The 26,539-nt window shown below is 28.1% G+C and overlaps 2 protein-coding genes across 2 annotated transcripts in view; both read right to left on the bottom strand.

The window, feature by feature from the left end:
• Window positions 1-1,645: 1,645 nt before the first annotated feature.
• On the bottom strand, window positions 1,646-6,857 carry LOC124815520 (uncharacterized). The gene is made up of 3 exons (XM_065814991.1): window positions 6,635-6,857; window positions 6,352-6,459; window positions 1,646-2,948 (listed from the first exon to the last, which is right to left on the bottom strand). Exons 1-3 carry the CDS (start codon window positions 6,684-6,686, stop codon window positions 1,774-1,776), a joined length of 1,335 nt encoding a protein of 444 aa, XP_065671063.1. The 5' UTR covers window positions 6,687-6,857; the 3' UTR covers window positions 1,646-1,773.
• A 15,581-nt stretch (window positions 6,858-22,438) lies between these two features.
• LOC101234826 (RAB11-binding protein RELCH) overlaps window positions 22,439-26,539 on the bottom strand; it is a 61,207-nt gene continuing 57,106 nt past the window's right edge. Inside the window, exons 27-30 of the mRNA XM_065816751.1 lie at window positions 25,213-25,329; window positions 24,429-24,517; window positions 23,224-23,288; window positions 22,439-23,117 (exon numbers count right to left, since the gene is read on the bottom strand). Of these exons, the coding sequence (XP_065672823.1) occupies window positions 23,036-23,117; window positions 23,224-23,288; window positions 24,429-24,517; window positions 25,213-25,329 (353 nt within the window). The 3' untranslated portion in view covers window positions 22,439-23,035. The remainder of the gene's footprint in view (window positions 23,118-23,223; window positions 23,289-24,428; window positions 24,518-25,212; window positions 25,330-26,539) is intronic.

A 26,539-nucleotide genomic window follows, 5' to 3' on the forward strand; every position in this document is an offset into this window, starting at 1 on the left:
AGGTAAACTTTTTTAAACGGATAGATAAGTAAACTTTATTAAACGGATAGATAAGTAAACTTTATTAAACGGATAGATAAGTAAACTTTATTAAACGGGTAGATAAGTAAACTTTTATTTTTTAAATCATTAACAGCTTCTTTTATTTAGTTTTTTTATCTGATAATTTTCGTTTAACAAAAAATAAAAATTTGGTTTAGCAACAAATAAAAATTAGCTTAAAACTTTCGAAAATTTTAAAAAAGATTTTTTATCATTTACTAATTTACACTCATATTATAAAAAAAATTTCACAGAATAATAAATTGTCATATTCTTCTTGCAAATATACAAACAATTCATTTTAGAAAAAATTTATTTTAGAAAAAATTTAGTTTTATATTAAACTTTTAGATCACCTAAAATTTGTTTTCGTGTAACATAATTAATTATTTTTTAAACAATTAACCTTAACTATGATATCATAATATAAAATATACATCTTTGCAAATGTTAATGGTCATTTTTGAGGGTACTTAAAAATAAATTCTGTCTTTACTTAAATATGAATAGGTATCTTTTCTATTAAGAATTGTATTTAAACAATCTATTTTGCATTTTTAAATTATAAGCAATAAATAAAAGCGATTACGTTATTTAGATTTTTAGAATGAAAATTCTTTGTTTGCACGCTCAGCAGTTGTAATACTGCAGTTGATACAATAAAGAGAGTTGCTCTGGTACAATGATATCAGAGCAACTCTCTTAAATAATGTCGTAGGTGCATATGCTTTCCGCCAAGCAACATGATAACAGTCTACATTAGGCATCTAAATATAGCTGTGATTATCCTGGTTCTTATTACTCCTCCTGGAAAAGAGGAATAATAGGGTGAGGGGTGTTAATTTCAGTCTAGATCTAATAAACGAGGGGGCTTAATAAAAGGGTGGGGGAAATTTTTTGCTGAACACGAATTAAACAACTTAATTCTATTGCGGCTTACTGTCAAATGTGCATTTTTTAACAACTGTTTCATCATAATTTTAATACAATTGAATATGAGTATATAAGTTTTATACTATGAAAATTTAATTTTTGACAAAACGAAACTAATTTTTTTTAGTTTTAAGATGTTTTTTCTTTCTGTTGTTAACAATTTAAAACTATAGAACGTGAAAGTCCTAAAAAGTTTTCGGTGGGTGGTAATATTAAACACCCCCTCTAGTAAATCAAGCACCAAAGGGTATTGCTGTAGTTGAATAGATGCGTAACATAACTCCTTTAACAACGGTGAAAATAATAACACTAGAAATTTTCATTACTAGTTTTAGCTGAAAATATCACTAAAAAGTATCAAAAAAGAAAATATCTCTAAAGAATATTAAAGAAGAATATTATTACGTGCCAGAAATTAAGCAAAATACAATTTTTTATTACCGGTAAGAACATTATTAAGCTATGAATACCATTCGCTATAAGCTTGGAGAAAAACACTTTAAACTTTATTAAAATCACTTGCTATGGGGTTCAATTGACAGTGAAGCTAAACCAAAAAGAATAAATTGCTGTTTAAAATACATTTACTATTTGGGGTTCACTGAACAATTACGGAGTAACCTAGATATTTTAGGTACACTGGACAAATAATTTAAGTAAAACGACTAAATTTGTGTTTGAAAAAATATTTATTTGTATTGAAAAAATTTATTTTAAACAACGATAAGCCATATATGAAAACTGGTTTTAACTTAAAACCAAAAAGTTTGTATGCTGTCATAATAAACTAAAATAAAACTATGAAATGAAATTTTTTAAATTTACTATTAATGTAAATAACGTTATTAACAAAACAAAATTTGAAGGTTTAACAGCATTATCTTTAGAAGATTTCATTGAATTACTTACTATATGAGTCTCAGTGTTATTTTCGTACTGGTTTTTAGTAAGATTTAACAACACAAAAGATTTGAGTTCATTTTTTGTTTTAAGCATTTTTGATTGGTTGTTGTTTACGTTTAAGTTAAATGTGTTAGTAGACATTCTTTTATTTGCTAATGTAGTCTGATTACTTACTGTTAAAAATGGCTGTTCTGTTTTGAAAATTAATTTTAGGGTATTTGAGAATGGTTGTCGTGTATTTGAAATTGATTTTAGTGTAACTGAAATTGATTGCAGGGTATTTGATATTGATTGCAAGGTATTTGAAATTTGTTGCAAAGTACCTGATGGGGTTGATATTGTAAATGCGTTTTTTGTTGATTTCTTTTTTGATTTTTTTATAGCACTTGAAAATTGATTATCGTACGAAAAACTTTTAGTAGCAAAAACCAATTGAGCATTTTTTTTCTTTTCTAAATTTAATAAAGTTGTATGTTTGCTTAGCAACTTTGTAAAAGTTGTTACTGAAGAATTCATAAATGTTTTTTTTATAGAGCTAACCAAATTTGTTGTTGGGCTCATAAATGTTGTTGAAAAACTTATATAAGGTATTGTTGTTGTAGGATTTGTAAAATTAGCTAGCGTTGTTGATGTTGTTGATGATGTTGCTAGTGTTGCTGATGTTGCTAATGATGTTGCCATAGAATTTGTAAAAATTGTTGTTGTTCTTGATACATAATTTGTTGAAAGGTTTATAAAAGGTGTTTTTATAAAAGTTGATGTTAATAAAGGCCCAGTAAATATTTTTATCAAAGGTCCTGTAGTATTTCTCACTGATAAACTTTTGATAGTTTTTTTTGAAGAATTTGAATAATAATTTAATTGTTGAGTGGTATTATAGTCTGGTAGATGCGCTGAAGATAATTTAGACGATGTTTGATGACGTAACTTGGGAGATAAATGAAAATTAATAGCAATTCCACCCGGTATTTTTCTTTTTTCAATTGCATTCAAAATTCCTTTTAGAATATCTTGTAAATGTTGAGTTTTTAAAAGTTTATCATAATCACGATAAAAGTCGAAGGTAGAATCTAAAAAAAGTAAAATAACTATTTACAACAGAAATAAACACAATAGATAAACTATACAACAAAATATATACTTAAATAAATTTAAATCAGGGGCGGATTGAGACTTTTCGGGGCCCGGGGATATTTTTATTTAAAGCAGGAGGCCCCTTTCCATAACATTAGTCAAAAGTTTTATCTTCATAGTTTCTTTTGAAAAAAATTAACTTTTAAAACAAAAAAGCAGCCCGTGAACAGTTCTATTTCATTAAAATATTAGTTGGCAAAAAAGTTTGCTCGGCAAAAAAAAACCTCATTCTCCTTCCTTTAAAATTTCTTCGGGACGGCGCTGAAAACAACATCTAATAACTAAAAAAGAAATCCTTAAGAAATTGATTGGTGAATTTACTTAATTCATTAATATTGGTGAAGTCTGGTTAATTTATTAAGAACGGCTTATAAAGATTGATAAAATTTATATTTATACTAACTTGTAACCCAGTGGGCATTTATAAAACGTTTTTTAGACGTTTTTATAAGGTTTAAACCTAATAAAAACGTCCAAAGAACGTTTTAAAAACGTACTGTGCCCTCTGGGAAGAATATATAGAGGAAAACCTGTATCAAGGTGGTAAAGTGTTTATTAAAATTAATTGGCACGAGAATGGTAAAAAAAGTTTTTTTGACCATTCTTGTGCCATAAAATCATCAAATAAACTCGATTTTTACATTTAGTTTTTAACAATTAATAGTCAACATTAGGAACATCTAAATAGTTTTCAATTTCAAGATGTTTGTATTCTCGCTTAGGAGAAGACTACGGGAAATGTGTTAACTTATCTAAGTTTTGGAGCATTGTGTTAACCTTTATAAAAAATTTTTTGAACGCGTTGATAACGCATCTTTTAATTATAATAAATTTTTAACTAAAAGTAAAGTAATTTTTTAGCTTGTCGTTTTAGTGATAAGAATCGAGTTGAAGAATCGAGTTGAAGAATCGAGTTGAAGAATCGAGTTGAAGAATCGAGTTGTTATATCAGCAGCTGATGATAATAGCTTAACTTTTTGATAAATAATATGATTCGTGCCACCAAAGAAAAAAGAATTAGAATTAAAAAGAAAACTAAACATATAATGACAAAACAAAAAAAAATAAACCAGGTAAGTTTAGCATATCAAATCAAATATATTCCGAAATAGTTATAACATTTCAAGGAAATACAAGCAAATCAATTGTTAACAACACCTAACAAATATGTTGTTTGATCCAATAAAAAAGTTAGCAAACTTTGTTAAGAGTTTGAATGTACATACTTTATATATATTCAACAAGTTCTTTAATTAATTGTTATTAAACCTTTAGTTAATTGTTATCCCTTTATCATGACAGATGACGTTAGAATGGGATTGGATTGTATCTCTGGTCACGTTTTTCGAAAAAAAAATTTATTAGTAAAAATTCAAATTTTTATTGGAAAAAGTGTGCAAAGGTTCTGCAGAATTTTTTTTTTTTTAATATTTCATATTTTATATAAAACTTTATACTTTATTTGAAAAGTTTGATAATAAAAAAGTAGTAAAAGTAGATGAGGGGGAGGAGGCAGGTCAAGACAAGTTCACGTCAACAATGCTAATTTTTCAAATAAATTTAACTACATTAAAAAAAGAGGAAAAATAGGCAGCGGTTGCATTCATGTGTAACATACTCGCTCAACTTTCAGTATTTTAATAAAGCTATTTATATTCCTACTTTTTAAAAACCGTGATGTGCTATAAAAGGACCCGACACATACAAAACTAAATAAGAAGACTTAAAATGTTTACTCGTAACACTGTTGTGCAGACAAAAAAGATTTATGTAAGTGCTAGTAAGTACACAATATTATTTACACGTTTATACAAGGGGTCGGCAACCTGCGGCAACAAGCCTAATGTGGTTCTTTCGATGTCAAGATGCGGTTCTTTAGCTCAGTGCACAAATATTAATATAATATTGAAACGAAAATGTTAAAATTTCTTCACTATTACAAACTCTCTATAAAAAAAAATTTTTTTTTTTCCTGCTCTCTGAATTTACGCTCCTCATCTAACGAGGATTTCTAAACAAACAAACAAAAAACAATTTTCTTTGAGCTGACTTTTTTTTTCCACAGTCTACTATAGAATTTCTTTTTAAGAAGTTAAAGTGTAGTGGTTAATGACCTGGCTTAGAAACCGAGAGTTTAGGATCAGAGGTTTAATGTCGACTCTGGTCAGATAGGCAGCATTTGTAATGAATGAGGCATGAACATTCTGAATGAATACTTTCTGCAATGCTCTGCGGTATGATTGGTCTTTCTAGGAACACCTTAATAACTAAAAAAAAATCTAAGAGTACAACAGTATAACGGAATATTATTAAAGAAATTTTATATTAACATTTGCGCAAGACACAGGAGGTGCACATGTTCATTAAACAATCTTTGCATCAAACTTGTCAATTTCCAAGTTAGCAATTGCACAAGTTTAATACTAACAATTTAATATTAATTAATAATTAAGTTAAGTAAACATCTTTGCATCAAACTTTTCCATGTACCAAAGTTAAAATCACAAGTATCACGTTTAAATAAAGAAAAAATTATTTTTCAATCTATAGATTGAAAAATAGTTTTTCCTTAATTTGTATTTTGGTACCATAAATTTATATTTAAAAAGTTTAGTTTATATTTAAAAGTAAAATTAAATAAATTTTAAAAAAATAACAATCAGTTAAAATAAAAATATTTTAAATCTTTATGCATCTTTATTTTTTTTTTAATTTTTTAACAATAATTGTTTGCAAATTTTTTTAATAAAAATAAATAAATAAAAATACTTTCGAGACAAAACAAGTTAAATAGTATGAATGGTTAAATGGCTGAATGGTTGAATGGCTGAATGGTATGAAGGTTTTATATAATAAATTTTCTATATTTCTTTATGTAGACCTCGCTTAAATCTACTGACTCGAGATGATTAAAGCTTATGCTTTAAAACTCGAAAACGACATGATTGGAAGCTCAAGACTTAAAACCGTTATTTTTTAAGGGCTTTTTCATGTTTTTACGCATTTTTTACGTTTGTAAAAATACTGTTGGATTTCTGATAATACTAACTAAAAAAGATCAACCTTAAGTTTCAAACGAAAAGTTATAGCAAAAATTTCAAAAGTAAAAAATTACTTTGAGGTTAGCTTATTTTTCTATAATAAAGTCTAAAAAATTCTGTAATAAATTCTGAATTTTTATTTGATATGACTTTTTCATTAGCAATCCTTAAATAAAAAATGATCAACTATAATCTAATTATTAATATAAAGTTGTTTACACTTATTATTATTAGGTTTTATGTTACTGTAAACTACAAGTATTTCTTATACATGTTATATACATATAGCTATGCTTACTTTTTGTATTTACTTTTAAAATAGTCTTGTCGAGCTCATTTTCAACGCTCATAAGGACGGATTCGTTAAATAAGCTTGTTTTGTTAACCACTGCAAAGGCGCCTTGAACTAAAAAAAAAGTATTAAATTTAATTTGTCAAATTAATGCTATATCAAATTCAATATAAAAAATATATCTATAATATTATATAAGCATAATGATTTAATACAATATTTGAAATCAGTTGTACATAAAAAGCAACATCCCAATCTTATTGTTAAATATTGAAACATAAATAAATACCATTAAAAAAAGTCGCCAATATTTTGATAAAAGTTAATGTTTTTGCACCCATAACTTTTTTATAATAAAGTAGTTTATAGATTTTCCTAATGATCAATAACAGAGACAAACTTTATAATATTATCCTTAGACTTGTTGTTTGCAAACTTTATAATTATCCTTAGACTTGTTGTTTAAAACATTTTTTAAATATTGAAGTATTGAAAAAAAAGAAAAACACAATAAAAGTAATAAAAAAGAATGAATTAAAAATCAAATATAAAAGTTTGAAATCAATTAATTTATTGTGTTGTAACAAACTGCAACATTAAACATTCCTTTGAGATTTAAGACAAGATTAATTATTGCTTAAAGACTTCTTGTGAGCAATAATTATTACGGTTATCTATAACACTAAAAGTTTTAATGAAATTTTCCTAATGTTTTAGATTTGTTAGGGATAGGGTTGCAAAATTTCTGGAAATTTTCAAAAAAAGATAAGTTATTTTATAATTAATTGGTCAAATTTTATGTTATAGTTAGGCAGTTGTTATGGACAATTATTTGGTAAAATATTGTGAAGCAGATCATACAAATTTTAGAAATTCCTTTTTAGAAAACACTTTTTTTTGGTATTTTTTTTAGTTTTTTTTATTATAACTATAAGTAGCAACTGTGATAATTTGTTTCAAAATTTTATTAAACTGTTTTATCCTGTTATTTGCTACGCGTATTGATGTTATTGATTAATGAAAGATAAAAAGTTAGGAAATTTTCTTTGCTAAATTTGAACTATTTAAAAATAAAGTTAGCATTAAAAATAAAGAACTAATGATTTTGAGGTCATAAGCCCACCACTAAGTATAGCGCGCTTGCTAGAGATCCGTTGTTCAACGCCACCTCTGGGCAAGTTTTACAACATCGGTGCAAGACCGTGAGGACATCTTGGGGCACCAAAAATAAAATAAAAACCACAACCTTGCTAGGAGACTTTTGACTTTATAAGAGTCATTTTTTGTAAGAATCAGGCAGTCAATGGAAGTGACCTCCTCCAAATTGCTTGAATTTTTTATATATTGATCAGAATATAGAGAAAACCTGTTGGGGAAAAAAAAAATTTTCAAAAATGTTTCGTTCACTCGGAATCTGGGCTTAAATTTTTGAGATTTTTTTAAAAATTTTTAGAAATTTAGTTTTTGCCACCTTTGAACCCATTTTTTTGGCAAGGCAAAAAGTTGCACATAGCTTTTGTAGTTAATATCAGACGTAACCCAAAAGCTCTCTCCAAAAAATATAAAAAAGTTGCGTGACACTGTGCGGTTGGCTAATTATCATAGTTCAAAAGTACAAAATCAATCAGTTTTGTCAACTTTTAATCGGAGTTAATTCTAGCGGCGAAGTGTTGCACACAATTTTTCTTTTAGGATTTGAAATTATCAAAGGTATTGAGTCTAAAAATGCAAAGAAAGTTATGTGATACCTAAGGCCTATTAATATATTAAGGCTTGAAATTGGAAAAAAATGTTTTAGTATACTTACAAAATGAACCATTACGGCAGAGGCGCTTAGTTTTGTAAAAATGTAAACATATCCAACTGTCAATACAAAAAGGTCCTAACATAATAATAAAAAAAATTCGTGTGATCTTTAGATATTAAGTTAAAAATAAAGGTACAAATTGTTAAAAATGATTAAGTACGAAGAGATATTTTTTTGGACACACAGATGAGGTTTTCGCTCACAATAAAATTTCTATCATCCAAAATTAGCATTTAGCATTACACAAAACATTGCTCGTAATGTTAAGAAAAAATTTAAGCGTTTCTGACTATGATATAGAAATCATAACAATTGAAATAAATAATAATAAAAAACAATACATGATCAGAAGTGAATTATTTAAATTTACGTCATAACCAAATAACTTGTGGTGATCGAATGGAAGAAGAATCGCTGATATCACGATTGTGGAGAAACAAGTTAGTGGGCGGTTGTTTACTTTACCATAAAAATGTCTTAACTTTATTTTAACGATCTTTAAAATTTGCATAAATAGAGTAGATATTTTATCATTGCTATTGAGAAATAGGTACTGCATAAATAGAACTTGTTTTTAGTTGAGTATGAAACAAAACAAATATTTTTATGAAAACTGTTGTTGCTTTTCAAAAGGAAATTGTGGATCATTCAAAAAACATAAAATTATAAACAAAATGTTCTACATTCATCAGCTGGGAGATGTTGATGTTAAGAAACACCTCATCAACTTAAAGGTAATTATGTATTTTAAATTTACGCAGACTGTAATATAATTTTTATAATTACATACTTTATAACTTCTCTGCAATAAGATTTTGAGACAAAGTTCTTTAAACAAAAAAAAATAGCTCTTTTAATTAATTCCTCACTCTTTTAATAAATAATCACTAAATTAATCACACTCTTGCAATATTGTATTTTAATAAATAACGACAATGTATTTCAAACTTGTAAACATTTTTCGTGAAGAGTCAGATTATAAACAATGCTTTAAATGACACACTTAATAATTGTTTAAAAAATTGTTTTTAGGTCATGCGATTTAAACGATAATAATATTTGGGAAGAAAATGGACTTATTGCAAATAGACTTAAAAGAAATCTTGAAAAGGATGAACAAATATGTGCTTTTCACCGGTACACGTTTGGTATTGCATGGAGTCCTCCAAAAACATGCTTTCATCCTCACCATCTAAATATAAAAGGAAAAAAATCTCCCGCTTTAAGGGCGTCACCAATACATGTCGTCATATCAATGTCAAAGCGATACAATGAAGTATTTTCAGTTGGTGCAATGCTGTGTTTCACCCATTTAAAGCAAGAAACTGCTTTATCTAGAGTCAACGAAAACACCAATTTATGTACAGAAACACAAACACAACAAGAACAAACATATATGACACCTGCTACTCCAGATGAAGAATTTGATCCCGGTGAAATTAATGTTTCACAGGAGATTTTGGACGAATCTCTAAGAAGCCGTGAGAGTGTAACTGAGGTTCTTAATGCAAGTCCAATAAAATTTAGATTAAAAAGGAAGTTCGAATATCTGGAAGATACTACTAAAGATAAGTTAAAACGCAAGTATGTTCGCCTAGAAAACTTATTAAAGAAAAAATTTGCGGAAGCTGTTGCTCCTAGACAAGAGGAAATACTTATAGATTTTCTTAACAGTAAAAATGTTGATGAAATAAATAGCCCTCTCCCAATTGAAATTATTCGTGCTCAGAAAGTATATAAGCAAAGTGATTCCATGGGAAAGTTAGTTATCCTCTCATTATTAGACCATACCAAGTATACCAAAAAGTTTATAATTAACACATTTGAGTGTACCAAACATCGTATAGAAACAGCAAGAAAATGGCATGCATCTCATAAAGGGTTGGCATTTCCAGAGAAGAAAGTATTCGTCCGATCTAGTCTTGATCAAACAAAGTGTGAACATTTCTTAGACTTTATATTTACAAGCGGTATTTTGCATGATGTTGCTTATGGAATAACCAAATTAAAATACGACAGCGGTGAAGAACAAAAGATAGTGCATGCAATACTGACGACAAAATATAGCCACGCTATCATGTTCTATCGAAAAAGTTGTAGTGAAAACAATTATATACCATTATCTGATTCAAGTTTGTGGAAAGTATTGCATGCAATAAAACCTTCAAGTCGAAAAAGCTTAGCTGGATTAGATGATGTTACTGCTTCAGGCATGAATGGTTTTCAAACATTACAAAAATTGGCACAAAGACTTAGTTCTAAATCTCTCGAAGCTGCCCTTGAAAAAGGAAAAAGGTATTTGAAAACAAGTTATCAAACCAATTGTAGTGTCAATGACTCAAACATTTCTTCTCATAGCTCAAAACATGCCTTATCAGATCCATCTGAAAAAAATCTTCAATCCAACACAGAGATATCAGAAGTGGTATGTGCCGATTGCTATGATTTGTGCAAAGCTATCGAGATGATCAAAGAACTAACAATTCAAAACTCTGACGATGCTGATTCTATTTATGATTTGGAAATTGCTGTAAAGGATGTATTCAACTGCATAAAACACCTGATGAGAGATTCTCAACAGAAAAAGGCAAAAATCGAAGCTTTTAAGCAATTAAACGATGAAACTGCTTTCTGGCTTAAAGATTTTTGTCAAAAAATTCTTCCGGTTCGATACAGAGAGGGCCAAAGAGAGTATTTTGGCAAGAAAGGAATGAGTTTACATGTGGATATATTCTTCATAAAAATAGCAGGAAAGTTATTCAAACGTGTTTACTTTACTTCAATGTATAGGTATGATCAGGGAATAGGTGATGTTGTTTCGTTAGCCACTGCAGTTTTAGACCAATTCAGAATTGATCAACCGCATATCAAGAAAATGTTTACCAAATCTGATAATGCCGGCTGCTATAATGGAAATCTTTCAGCTGAAGCAATCTACAATGTATGCAAAGAGAGATATATAAAGTTGCTGAGATATGATTATAATGAACCCTGTTGTGGAAAAGATCAATGTGACAGGGAGAGTGCAGTTGTAAAGACAATTTTAAGGAGTTACGTTGACTCTGGTAATAATCTTTTGACTGCTGAAGATATACACAAGGCTATGCATTATAGTTTTGGCGCTAAAGATGCAAAAGTAGCAGTTGCTCAAATTAGCAATTATAAAACTGTAGTTACTGGACCAAAGATTAAGAACATTAGCAACTATCACTCATTTGAGTTTGGTGAGAAAAGTATGAAGATGTGGCGTTATTTCAATATCGGTGAGGGAATTGAACAAGAGTATGGAAATCTTAAAATTCAACCCTCGATTAAGTTGTTGTTGCCATATAGCAAAACAGATAATTCAATTAAGCGTAACAAGTCACTTAAGGAAAAACAGAAAAGAAGTGACAGGCAATAATATATTCATTAGGATTTTGCACTGAAATGAATTGTACTTTATCATTTGAAAGCGATGCTGAGTTAGAAGAACACATGCTATCCGGTCTTCATACAGTTCCGAAATCATTAACATCATTGGATAAAGTTCGCAACTCGTTTGTTCATAAGATGAAAATTACTTCACAACTAAATATGCCAATTTCTTCATCCTCTAACAGTGCTTCCGTAAAAGACAAACCACATTGCATGAACATTTTTCTATTGCAAGGTTGGGCATTACCAGTTCGAAGTTCTTTTAGATTTTCAAATCAGCAGAAAGAACTGTTGTATAAATACTTTATTCGTGAAAAAAGAATCAGGTAATAAAATGAGCCCTGAGCAGGTTCACATGCAGCTGAGGAGAGAACTTCCGCCTGATCAATATGTAACTAGCCAACAGATAAGATCTTTATTTTGCAAAAGTTTTGATAGCATTGTTGCTATCAAAACTTTTGCAAATTAGATTATGTTTATGACTTTTAAATAGTTCATAGTTCTTTTACAAATATGAAATTAAAATTTAGGTGAAAGTTATAATTTTGTGTGTTTGTTTACATATGTTTAAAAATATGTACAATAACAGAAAATAATGAAAATAGTCAGGTTAACGATAACAAAGAAGTTTATGGCGAAAATGATGACTTTAATCTGGCAGGAGACAATGAAGATGATAATAAATATGAGGAAGACATCGCCAATCTTGCAAAAGAAATTTGTCATGTATGGAAAGTGAATGATTGGGTTGCTGTTGCATATGAAAAACAATGGAATATTGGATATATTGTGGAGGTAATATTATTCAAAGTATATATTAGTTTCAAGTTTTTATTTTGTTTTACAAAACAGTGCTCTAAAATAAAAGGAATATAAATAAAATGTAAAAATAATTTCAGAATGACATTATATAAGACTTTACAAGTTTTATTGAATGTAAGCAAAATTAAACAAATCATAAACTCTTTATTATATTATTTTAAATGTTGCGCTAATACTTTTAGGTATCTATAACTGGGATCAGAGTTAATTGTATGATTAACGGGCAAGAGAAGAATACTTTTCGCTGGCCAGTTACTACCGAGGAGATAAATAACCAAACTGATAAAATTATATGTTTAGTAAATGCTCCTTTTCTAATCAGTGGTTGTGGCGATTATTCATTATCCGAAGAAGACTGTATTACAGTCATATCATTATTCTTAGAGAAACTTACTGCAGCAGAGTAGAAATTATGTGTGATGTGGTGGATAATGTGTGTAAATAACTCTATTAATAAATGAAAAACTAATTTTTAAATGGAAAAACATTTAAATGTTTGATTTATGTTTTATTTAATTAGCAATATAGTTATCTTGATGTTAGATTTTTGTTCAGTTTTTAATTCATGTTATATCATGCGTGTGACAAAATCACACGAATTTTTTTTATTATTATGTTAGGACCTTTTTGTATTGACAGTTGGATATGTTTACATTTTTACAAAACTAAGCGCCTCTGCCGTAATGGTTCATTTTGTAAGTATACTAAAACATTTTTTTCCAATTTCAAGCCTTAATATATTAATAGGCCTTAGGTATCACATAACTTTCTTTGCATTTTTAGACTCAATACCTTTGATAATTTCAAATCCTAAAAGAAAAATTGTGTGCAACACTTCGCCGCTAGAATTAACTCCGATTAAAAGTTGACAAAACTGATTGATTTTGTACTTTTGAACTATGATAATTAGCCAACCGCACAGTGTCACGCAACTTTTTTATATTTTTTGGAGAGAGCTTTTGGGTTACGTCTGATATTAACTACAAAAGCTATGTGCAACTTTTTGCCTTGCCAAAAAAATGGGTTCAAAGGTGGCAAAAACTAAATTTCTAAAAATTTTTAAAAAAATCTCAAAAATTTAAGCCCAGATTCCGAGTGAACGAAACATTTTTGAAAATTTTTTTTTTCCCCAACAGGTTTTCTCTATATTCTGATCAATATATAAAAAATTCAAGCAATTTGGAGGAGGTCACTTCCACAGTTTCAGGAATTTGCTTGATTCTTAGAAAAAACGGCTCATAAATCAATATATTGGGGAAAAAAAAAAGGGGGGGGATATTCGTAAAAAGTACCGTTTTCTTAAAAATAAAAAGAGGTTCCTCAAAACTGAAATTCACCCGACTAAATTGTGTCAAATACCCGACTAGTCAACTAAATTCGTCAAAAACCGATTATAACTTAAAAATCGCCTTTCTTTGAAGGAGTAAAACATCTCCTTTCCGCACATCCCTTCCCCTAAAATCATCTTTGTATGCAATACGTACGCATAAAAATCTTTGTTTCTTTAAAACACTCTACAAAAATAACACGCAATAAAATTTATTAACCTAAAAAAAACTTTATTCTTTGTATTTTTTATGAATATTTTACATCGTAGTTGAGAGAAGTAAAAGCTAGAAATAAAGAAAATTGAGCTCGTGTATAACAATACACGAGCTCAAAAGACAAGCTCGGAAAATATTTACTTTTGTTGTTTTACAAAAGTAATATTAATAAAAGTAACATAAGCGTTAAAGTAACATAACAGTAACATAACATAACATAACATAACATAACAGTAACATAACATAACAGTAACATAACATAACAGTAACATAACATAACAGTAACATAACATAACAGTAACATAACATAACATAAAAGTAACATAACAGTAACTTAAGCGTTTTATTGTTTTTTTTAAAAAAAAAAGCGTGATTCTTAAATAGACTATAAAAATTTGACTAAAAGATGTGCATTTTTTGCTTGTGGGTCTTTATTATTTTATATTTTTTGTTGAAATATTTAAAGAATATCTAAATACTGGGGTGAAAAAACACATATTTTTGAAACAAAGAAATGAATTTTATAAAACTATATAATAACTATGAAGTTTAATGCGATAAAAAATTTTAACCCTAGTTAGGGATAAGATTTTTTAGTTATAGAAATGACATAAATAGTCTTGAAAGATTTTTAAGTTGCATTTTATGGGGGAAGATATAGAGTGGTATATGTTTCTTTTAAAGACAATGCCCTCATCAAATTCGAAACTTTGAATGTTGTTTATAAAATCTGAATTTTTTTTTTTAAGGAAAAAAAAATTTGTAGTTAAATTTTTACTGATTTTGTTTTTAAATAAATCGGAGAAAAATAAATATAAAAGTAAATACAGATGTATCATTGTAGAAATGGGTTTTAAAAAATATTTTTTCAATAGACATAAAGAAATGTCCATTATTTATCTCAATAAAATAGGGGAAAGGGGAGTCTGAATTTTTTTGACAAAATAATTTTACTTTTTTAAATAAGTTTAAAAATTGGCTGCAGTCCTATGTTACATACTCGCTTAATCTTTTATCAAAGCTTTAAAAAGACCCGACACATACAGAACTTAATAAGCACTTACAAGATGCTTACTAGAAACACTATTATTTTTTCAAAGTTGTTGTTGGTTAGTTTGCTAACAAAAAAGATTTATGTAAGTACATGGTCAGAATTATATTATTTAAACGTTTATATCAGTCAGCAAACTTCGGTTCGCAAGCCACATGTGGTTCTTTTGATGTCAAGATACGACTCTTTAGCTCCATGCATAAATATTAATATAATATTTTAAATTTGGTAAATTGCAAGTTTTGGCTGTTCTCAAAAGCTTACCGAGCCCTGGTTTGTACAACTTGCTAAATGCATTTTTTGTTATACTGGAAATAATTGGCTTATACATTTTTGTGATCACTTTAATCTTTTTTTTTGATTGGAGTAAGTCTTTGTAGTTACAAACTGAAAGTTCTTAAGTTAAAAGTTTAATTTTTTTAAATATATCTTTTACTTTTATTCACTTTTTGTTCAGAGCAAGCATTTGTAATTTTAAATGGTTATATTCGTTTGAAATATGTTCTTAAGTTAAAGTTTGAATAAGTTTTTTTTCTCTAAATATTTTACTTTTAATCATTTTTTTGTTTTAGTTATAAACTAGTTTATATTAGTTAATATTGTGTCCTTTTTTTATATTTAAATTTGATTTTAAAGGGGTAGGGTTTATCAAATGTTGAAGTAATTTTATTGGGAAGGTCTCTGAAAGACATGTTGTTGACAAGGGGGAGGGGAGGTGAAAATTGCCAAAAATTTATTGACGTAGTTAATGGACTGCTCCTAACTTCATAACTTCTTAGAAATGTAAAACTATCAAAACAATACAAAATCATTTAAAAAAAATCAAATTGGTTTCGGAATTCTTTTTGTTTTTACTTAATTTAATTGGTAAAATATCAACAAAAAATCCCAACCAGTATTACAAAACAGCCAACAAAAATATTTTTCCAAACAAACAAAAAAATTATTTTATTTTTTGAATATTATTTTCTGGTGACATAAGTTTGAAAAAAAATTTTTTTTCTTTCAAAAAGCTCTAAATATAGAAATTTTTTTATAGAAATTGACGATTGTGCCCCTCCGCTTTGAAACCCGTATATATATATAGGGCCGTGGTGTCGGCCCTATATATATATATATATATATATATATATATATATATATATATATATATATATATATATATATATATATATATATATATATATATATATATATATATATATATATATATATATATCTGTACCTCAGAAGTCAAAGGTCGGTTGTCATATTTTAGAGATTGTTCAAGAGAGAGGAAATAGTAAAATAGTTAGTCTTCATTTAATTTGTTTTAAGGCTCATGAAATATAATTTTGACAAAAAAAAAATATTATGGTTTTTAACGTTTTAGCGGACATCCCACCTTATAGTATTACAAAATAAAAATACTTAAAAACAAATTTTGGACATCAGACTTCTTAATTCAGAATTGGGGCTTGTTAAATAATTAATATAACAAAAATAAAAATAAGAAATTATTTATTATTATTTTGCACTTAAGGGCGTGAACAAAAAATTTAAATATTTAAAAATAAAAAAGATAATCTTACTGCTTGGAGAATTTCGGCATAGCATCACTAATTATTTTTATTCAATGTTTGCATCATTGTTATTGTTTGTAGTAGAAATACTTTTGTAAAATGAATGCATCATACTAGAAACCCATTGTAAGGCTGTCATGAGATCTCTGTATTTTGGTACAGCAATAGGTTTAGGTATTGTTTGAATTGGAAGAACATTTTTGACCACTACCAATGATATTCTCGTATTACGGCGCAAATCAACGGATTTGAATTCTCCATAATGTTGGGATGGGATTTTCTTAATTGCAATCAAACACGATATGATATACTGAAATTTTCTCCATTAGATGTCTTTTTTCTATTGACAAAGCAACCTTTGTCCTCAAGTAAGGAGGAAAAATATTTGAAGTCTTCTATCTCCAAGTCAAAGTGCAAATAGTTTTGTCGGGTTACAGTTTCTCACAAATTAAATCCAGTCATTTGGAGACATTATTCTTAAACTCTTCAATGTTTTTTTTTCTCTCTATAATAGAGTGTGCAACATCTACTTCCATGTATGTATGCCCACGTAGAAAAAATTTATGGTTAATTATTTTTAAATTCTCAAAACGGACTATAATAGCCCAAGAGTAGAATACAAGCGAGGACAAATTGCGGTTTTGCCCCGGACAATTATCAAACCAGAGTGTTAGTCCTTGACGTTTTCCAAAGAAGTACTTGAAGCCTACTTCAGTAAACAAGAGGCTAATTCATTTCCTCCTCGGTCTGCCTTTGTCTCGTTCCACATACCGCAATAAGCTTTGTCAGATGTATTATCGAAAATAGTGTTGTTGAAGGTCTAAAGTTTCCTCAAATAAAAACTTTGAGAATTATTAAGTAAGGGAGTTGGTAGACATTTTTTAAGATCAACCATTAAAACCTTCTGAAAATTGCTATCTTTAGCCAATATTGTGTCTGATTTCTTGAGCTCATATCGCAGTTGAGTTTCTTTTGGATGATTATCCTTGTTTTTTTGTATTTCTTCTTTTTCTGCCTCTGTTTTGGCATTAACCAAAGCTATACGATACGAAGCACACACATCGCATGTGTCGTTGCTTGGTTCTTTGAAGGAGTAGTTAAAATCTTTGTTAAACGTTTTACAATAAATGTAATGAGATGCGACTTGACTTTCACAAATATTTTTTTCCCAATACTGCTTTTTTGACAAATTGTACATGATATTTAAATTTAAAAAACTTCCCAAGTATGACCTTTTTGTACGTTCTCTACTGTAACCAATATTGCACCAATACATCTTCAAGACAATCCAAACCCTCTTCTCGGAGATCTTCAAATTTTTCATCTCATTTTTCAGATCCTATCCTATCTTCATTACTGTTCAGCAATAAATTCACACAATTATTTCTTCGGCCTTCATACATGTCTGAATCATTAGAGCTGTAATTGTTTTCACCAGGTTGATAATTTTTATCATCATCAGTACCATATTCATATTATTCCACCGGAAATGTATCTTCACATTCATCTTTATTCAGCTCTAAAGAATAACTGGGTGGCTCCTTGCTTAGTTCATTTACATCTAACATAAAAACAAATTAAAAAAACATTGTTGTCAGTGAAATTACAAAAAATATTGTGGTGTGATGTTGTGAGAAAAAAGTAACGTCAAAACGAATGTTTTCTTTTTCTTGTTACATCACATAACAAGATTATTAATGTGATTGATTAGGAAAGAATCAGAATTAGAAAACATCATTCTTTTTTTATAATATAAATCAATATATCTTTGTATAATAATAATAGAGTAATGTTCTTACTAGGGCCCTGCGAATCCGAAATTTTGATTTTGAATCGAATCTCGAATCGAATCTAATGAAATGACGAATTTCATCTCGAATCCGAATCTCGATTTAAAAACGAATTCTTTCACAATACATGTATTTATTTAAATTTCAACATAATCAATTGGTAGGCCAGTCAGCCCTACACCAACGAAAAAAACTAAGAAAAAACTAAGTCCTTGTTTGCTCTTGCCCAGATTAGTTTTTCACTATTGGCAGAAGTGAGCGACAGTCTTTTATTGCAAAGAACTTGACCACCAACTGAGTTAACTCGTTCGCTAGCACAATTGGATGATTGAATTGACAAATAATCTCTAGCAGCCTTTCCCAGCAAAGACATCTTTTCTTCATGCGCTTTCCAAAAGTCACAATACAACAAAGTTAAAAAAAAAATTAAAAAAAAAACTTTTTTCCAAAAAATATCTTATATAATTTAAAAAATAATAACAATACAAACAGATAACTAAATATTAAAAAAGACTCTTTCTAAGAAAGGCTTTTTTTATTTCTATAATCTAAGTTCTCTTCGGTGATATTTTCTTGCTTAGATATTTTAGCTAATTATTAAAAAAGTTTAATATTTCAAAATATAAATGTAAACATTTTAATACTTGGGTAACTAATTATTAAAAAAGGTTTTCTTTATCTTAGAAAGTCTTTTTTTATCCACTTTAGCGCTTATAGAAATTTTATTAACTCTCTTGAAATCTCCGTGTCAATTCGCACGAAGGAGTAACAGCACTAACAGTACTATAACTAGGCATACAAAGCTTACATGTTCACTTACTTAAATTGATTTAACTCGACGTAAAATGATTGGATGTCAAATATGTTTACATTTATAATGCAGAATTGCACTGTCAAATGTTTCTTTCAAATTATTTTAAGGGTTCGATTTGAAAGGATTCGAATTTAAAAAGATTCGAAATCGAATCTCGAATCCTATATAGATTCGCGAATCCGATTCGAATCTCAAAGATTCGCAGGGCCCTAGTTCTTACCTCGAATTTCCGTTTGTTTATGTTCGCATTTCTTTTCATGGCTATTTCAATCATTTTTTTACCTCTGATAGTCATTTTAAAGACTGGATGTGTCAAAATTATCAAATATTATTGTCACTTCTAGAAACAATCACTTAATTAGAGTAAAAAAACATCAATAATATTACACAGAGTTGTTTATTCTTCGGTGCACTTTGACAGATGATGCAGTGTGAACTTAATAACAAGATAGAGGATTAACGTCCGATATCCACAGACAAATTTAATGTTAGAAGGTAAAAGGATGTATCTGGACAACCAATCTTATGCAACTCCTAAGCACTGAATACACCCAAAAGGTAAAAAGTCGTTTCTGGACAACAGTCGTTTTTCCTTTGAACATTGTGAGGACACCAGACCTTTTATATTGACCTAACTTTATTTCAGATTTTCGTCGGACAACAGTCTTTATACCTCTGTGTAGATACTGAAAAAAATGAAAGTGTCTCATACATAACTCATTTTCAAACAAAACTGGACAACCGACCTTTGTCTTCTGAGTTACAGATATATATATATATATATATATATATATATATATATATATATATATATATATATATATATATATATATATATATATATATATATATATATATATATATATATATATATATATATATATATATATATATATATATATATATATATATATATATATATATATATATATATATATATACACATAGATACCGCGCAAAGTCGACATGGGTTAAAAACCTTTTTTTAAATACATATTTAAGATAAAAAAATATAAAAATAACATGTAATAATAATGTGTAATATCTTATATCATGAATTTATACATGTTTGATCTCTAAAATCCTAAAACTTAGTAAAGTTGTCGTCTTTAACCTGCAATATACACGCAAATATACACAAACGTCGCCTTAATTGCTATTTTTTTCATTCTTATTCATATACGGATCTTAGTGCTTATTTTTCTATAAAAATATATAATAAATGAAACTAAAATATATCTAAATGCAACCTTTTAAATAATAAATTTGACGAATTCATTGATGATATATCCAGATCTAAGACTCAAGTTATATTTGTGTGTGATACTTGGTGGTCAGTAATGTCTACTACTGATATTCCGGGTTATAATCTGTTTAGAAAGGATTGTCAATTTAGTCGTGGTGGTAGAGTATGTATTTATACACAAGAGAATATTAAATCTTATGAAATAAATGAACAATCTTTAATAAATGAAAATATTGAGCAAGAATGTTGCCATAACTTTTATGTTAAAAAAACCTTAAAGATGTTAACAACTTTATAAACCAAAAGTTGCATTCATCTCTCGTTCTTCGAATGCAACAAAAGTGTACCAATGTAAGTGAGATCCTTCAGTATCTCTAATATTAAAACTAACGTTCAGTCCGAACTTGAAATAGCTAGTAACAGCTCCGTCTTCGATAAAATGTCGCAAATTAGTAGTTGAGCTACTCGAGAGACTAGACGCTTCAAATCCAGTTACACCATTAACAGTTTATGAGTCTGGATCTGAATTTAAACATTTTGTTTTAAATAAGGCACTACTCGAAATTTTTTCTGATTCTTCTGACTCTCCATTTGAATCTTTTTTTTTTTAAATCTGGAAAGGAGTAAAAGAATAACTGGCAAACTTAATTAAGCATAAAAAAAAAAAGCACCTTTGCTCAGCACACCAATTCGACGTGAGATGCTGTCGGTAACAATTCGAAAGCAAATGCTTTTGTTTGAAAATGGAGAAACACGTGAGGAATTTTGCCAAAAGCGTATAATTTTTTAATGATTATTTAAATTAAATAATAATTAAACTAATTAAATGACTATTTAGATTCTCAACGTGTTCTTTCTGAGACCGGTCTTTTTGCAACAAAAATAAGAAGTCATCTGAACGATGAAACTTTGGATGTGCTCTGGTTCCTCAAAACGTATTTTAAAAACGATCAAAAATAATTACATAGGTATGTTATATCTATAAAAATAACGAATTCTTTATAATTTAATAATTAAGTGTGTATAATATTAAAAAACCAAAGAATTTCCTTGTAATTTAATAAACAGTTTTTTCTAAACATATTTTAAATTTCTTATTAATTTTATTAAAATTTTACTTGAATAATATATTAAAATCTTTCAAGAACAGGTATTTAAAAATCCCATAATTAATTCCGGGGATTAGATAAATGTAATCCTGAAATCCCGGGGTTAAAAATATAACTCGGGATTACAAACCTTAGGTAAATTCAATGTCGATTTTCACTGTGCGTTAACTATCTAGCTAATTACTAGCTTTTAATTGCGGTTTTTAAAAACGCAGTTCAACAGAACACGCTGTAATCAAACTTGTCAATAAAATTTAAAAGAGGTTCGATAACCGTGAATAAACTCTAGGAGTATTTCTCGATCTTTTAAAAGCGTTTGACAGTTTAACCACAAGTTTTTTCATTATAGGCTGGATACTTATGGAACAAGTAATAAAAAGTTGAACTAGTTTTGCTCTTACCATAACACTTTGGAAATATTATAACAACACTGTTTTCTAATGGTTTTACTAAGTAACATGAGCAAAAATCCAATGAACTGCTCAAAATGCCTATATAGGTCCACTGCAAATTTTTTACAACAATGTTTAGGGTAGGATCCCTAGTTCTAAAGCATGCTCATAATGGACCAGCTGAGAAACTAATTTTTTAAGAGTGTAACCTAAAAACAATGCTAGGACGTTCAACCTTTTGATACAAAACTGTTATTAGCTTTTTAAACACAAGATGGACATTTAAGCTATTGGAATAAATTCAAAACGGATATTTAAATAATTGAAATAAATTCAAGATGGACATTTAAACAATTGAAATAAATTCAAGATGAACATTTAAACAGTTGGAATAAATTTAAGATGGACATAAATAAATAGAATAAATTAGGAATTTTTAAGATGTTATTGTACTTTAAAGATTTTGCTTTATATTTAAAAAAAATACATTGTGGTTTAAAAGTATTTCTGTGCATATAATCTATTCAAAAAAAGACAACTTGTTTTAAAAGCATTGCAATGCATATAATCTATTCAAAAAAACCTTTCCTACTTTAATTAATCAAGACAATTTATACAACTGTTAGAAAAATTTTTAATTTGTTCTAATAATATAAAAAGCTGATAATCAATATAAACACGTTTTCTAAACGTAAATATTAACACGTACATGCACAAAACTTATAACTGACAATGGTATTGACCCAAAAGAAAAAAGTACGAATTCTCATACGCGATTATCTCTGTTAAAAAACATCTTTTAGAAGCACTGTGAAGAAATGTAGTATTAAAATTGAAAAAAGAGAAAAAACACATTAAAGGTTACCAGTAATAAAAAATAATTTATTTTAAATATATAAAAAAATCTAAGATAATCTCAGGAATATTATTTACATCTCATAAATCGCGAAAAATCCCGATAGTTTCGCAGCAATAAATTACAAAAATTCCAGAGAATTTTTCACCAAAATAATGACAATAATATTATACGTAATTAATTATGCGTAAAAAAATTTAGTAAGAAAATAAAACAGTCGATAAAAAAAAGTAAACTAAAGAAAAGTAAAAAAATACATAAAATCATAAATCATTTACAATTACTTGTCTTTGTTTTTCTTTTTAAATCTGGACGAAATGTTTCCAAATAGCTTTAATGAGGCACTTGCTGAAATTCCAGAACTAAATTCATAATTTATTTAACTTTTAATTAATTTTTTTACTCATTGTACGATGTTATTTATCTAAACTTTATTTTTCTATTGTTAATAGTGTTAATATATGTTACCTCACTGATGATTTGTCATCGTCGCATTTATTTTCTGCATCTTTTATCATTAAAACAACGGAGTCCTATAGTATAACAAAATTTTAAAATTCATTAATTTTTAAATATTTAAGTCAAAATATTTTTAATATTTTGACTTAAATATTTAAAAATTAATGAATTTTAAAGCAGTATAATAAATATCACTACTAATAAAACAACAGCTACTACAGCAACAACAATTACTACGACAATTACTACAACAACTACTATAATAAATTGTACAATTATAATATTTACAACTTTACAATAATTATAACAAATACTCTACAACTACTACAACGACTACTACAACATCTACTAAAACAACTACAGCAACCACTAGAGTGAATACTACAACAACTACTACAGTAAATACTACAACAACTACTACAGCAAATCCTACAACTACTACTACAACAATTACTACAACAACTGCAACAATCACTTCAGTGAATATTACAGCAAATACTACAGCAAATACTACAACTAGTACAACAACAACTACTACTACAATAACTGTTACAACGACTACTACAACAACTACTAAAACAACTATAGCAACCACTAGAGTGAATACTACAACAACTACTACAGTAAATACTACAACAACTACTACAGCAAATCCTACAACTACTACTACAACAATTACTACAACAACTGCAACAATCACTTTAGTGAATATTACAGCAAATACTACAGCAAATACTACAACTAGTACAACAACAACTACTACTACAATAACTGTTACAACAACTGCAACAATCACTTCAGTGAATATTACAGCAAATACTACAGCAAATACTACAACTAGTACAACAACAACTACAACTACTATTACAACAACTACTACAACAACTGCAACAATCACTTCAGTGAATATTACAGCAACTACTACAGCAAATACTAAAACTAGTACAACAACAACTACAACTACTATTACAACAACTACTACAATAACAGCGACAAAAACTACTAATGACAATTACTAAAACTATTACAACAACTACAACAACTACTGCAACAACTACTACAACTACTGCAACAACTACAGTGAATATTACAACAACTACTGCACTGAATACTATAACAACTACTACAGCGGATTCTACAACAAATACTACAACAACTACTATAACTCTACTGTTTCTACTGGTACTACTATTAATAATAATAACAGCCATTACCAAAGTTTCAGGTGAAACATTTTTAAGATCAACTTCAAGCAAACGCAACACTGGCAAAATATAGGAGAGAATGACTTCTCTAGATAAATCTAACATTTGTAATTAAGGAACATAAATATATCGTTTCTACACACTAACAATTATATCATTTATTCATACCACATACTTACACCGCATATTAACTAATACCACAAAATCACACCAAATATCATGCTATATAGCAATAATTAAAAAAATTTATCGCACAGTTTTGTAAAAAACAAATGTAGAAGTGAGAAACACTGGTGGAGTACAATTCAATACTTTTAACAACAAAATTAAACAACAATAAAGATAAAACATAGACAGCAGTTCCACTTCATAAGGTTCAGATACATCTTTTTATATCATCTCAACAAATGAGGTTTTATACTAGAGTAACCAAAAACATTTTACAGTCAAGGTGAAGGTTTGGGTAGGGTAAATAAAAGTAAACAATGTCTCAAACTAAGTTTTAGTTTAAAATTATTTCAAAATTTTTATTTTAAATTGAAGTATTTTAAATTTATAGCAAGTGAAGAAGTTATTAAAAATAAAAATTTGAAATAACTTTTATCTACCACTAGGTAGATTATCTACATAGTGGTAGATAATTTTTATCTTGTTATTTAAAAGTAAAATATATTTTAAATTATCACAAATGCCTGGGAACAGTGTTTGAACTACTTAAAACATTCTAGACACTCTATTCTACACACCTTTTTGTATCACCCTAGAGTGATATAAAGTGTAAAAGAAAAGATACAGCAACATAGAGCAGCATTTTGTGAAGATATCAACTCTTCAATTACTTCAAGTCGATCTGCTGAATCCTGTATTAGTTGATTTATCTCACTGATAGATTTCAGACGAGGCAACAAAACTAAAATATATAAAATAATAAGCAGAAAAATGTAAGCTTAAATAAAATGCAGTGCATTATCTTTACATATATATCTTGAACTTTTTAAATCTGAATGTCATAAAACCAAAAAAATATAAAACATATGTCAAAACAAAACTTAGATATAACAACAGCAACATATATAAGTGTAAGATAGCGATTATATCTACCAAAAAATTCAATTTTTTCACAGTTATCATATAAATGACATATTTTACCTTACATCAATCTACCTAACATCAATCTAACTAATATAAATCATTTGATGCATAAAAAAATAATCAGTGTGAACCAAAATACAAATCACACTTCTATCACAGATCAAAATATAAAAACTAAAATTTGAACAAATCTTAAAATAAATAAAGTTCTACTAGAACAAATAATTGCCAAGTTTTATGCATATAGGTTTTTAAAAGAGAGTCGTAATTTTTTTTCTTATTAATTTGCAAGAACAGTGTTTTTAATGTGCTATTAATTTGTAAAAACTGTGTTTTTACTTGTAATAACTTGTATTTTTTTGTTTAACTTGCAAACAACAACAACAACAACAACAACAACAAATATATTCTCTCCAAAGTGTGGATTTATTCAAATTTACCACTAGTTCTTATTTTAACTATTAGTTCAGGTTCAGATGTCTAGGTTCTAGGTTCAGGTTCAGGTGTCTAGGTTCAGCATCAGTGTTAGTGTCATTTTTCATCCATGGCTCAAAAAGGTATATAAGAGGGGCAAATAACACATTTGCACACTACTGATGGTTTTCCATATACTGTATTATTTTTAACAAAAAAAAAAACGTATTCAGCATTAGTAATCTCAGAAACGAACTTAATCAACATGATTGCTAGTTACACAAACATTATCAACACGATTGCTAGTTACACAAACATTGTCAACATGATTGTTAGTTACACAAACATTATCAATATGATTGCTAGTTACACAAACACTATTGACATGATTGCTAGTTACACAAACATTATCAACACGATTGCTAGTTACACAAACACTATCAACATGATTGCTAGTTACACAAACATTATCAACATAATTGCTAGTTACACAAACACTATCAACATGATTGCTAGTTACACAAACATTATCAACATGATTGCTAGTTACACAAACATAACTCTGAAACATGAACCTTGACGAACAAGGCCGCTGCGCGGAGAAACAAGTTGAG

The sequence above is a fragment of the Hydra vulgaris genome, chromosome 13 (assembly GCF_038396675.1).
Source record: "Hydra vulgaris chromosome 13, alternate assembly HydraT2T_AEP".
Lineage (NCBI taxonomy): Eukaryota > Metazoa > Cnidaria > Hydrozoa > Anthoathecata > Hydridae > Hydra > Hydra vulgaris.

Excerpts from the sequence above, each read along its gene's own strand:
- LOC124815520 (XM_065814991.1), bottom strand. The coding sequence starts at position 6,686 with ATGGGTGCAAAAACATTAACTTTTATCAAAATATTGGCGACTTTTTTT. Across the intron at positions 6,460-6,634 it reads ATTGGCGACTTTTTTTAATG|TTCAAGGCGCCTTTGCAGTG; the intron begins GTATTTATTTAT and ends CTTTTTTTTTAG. Across the intron at positions 2,949-6,351 it reads TTTAAAAGTAAATACAAAAA|ATTCTACCTTCGACTTTTAT; the intron begins GTAAGCATAGCT and ends TACTTTTTTTAG.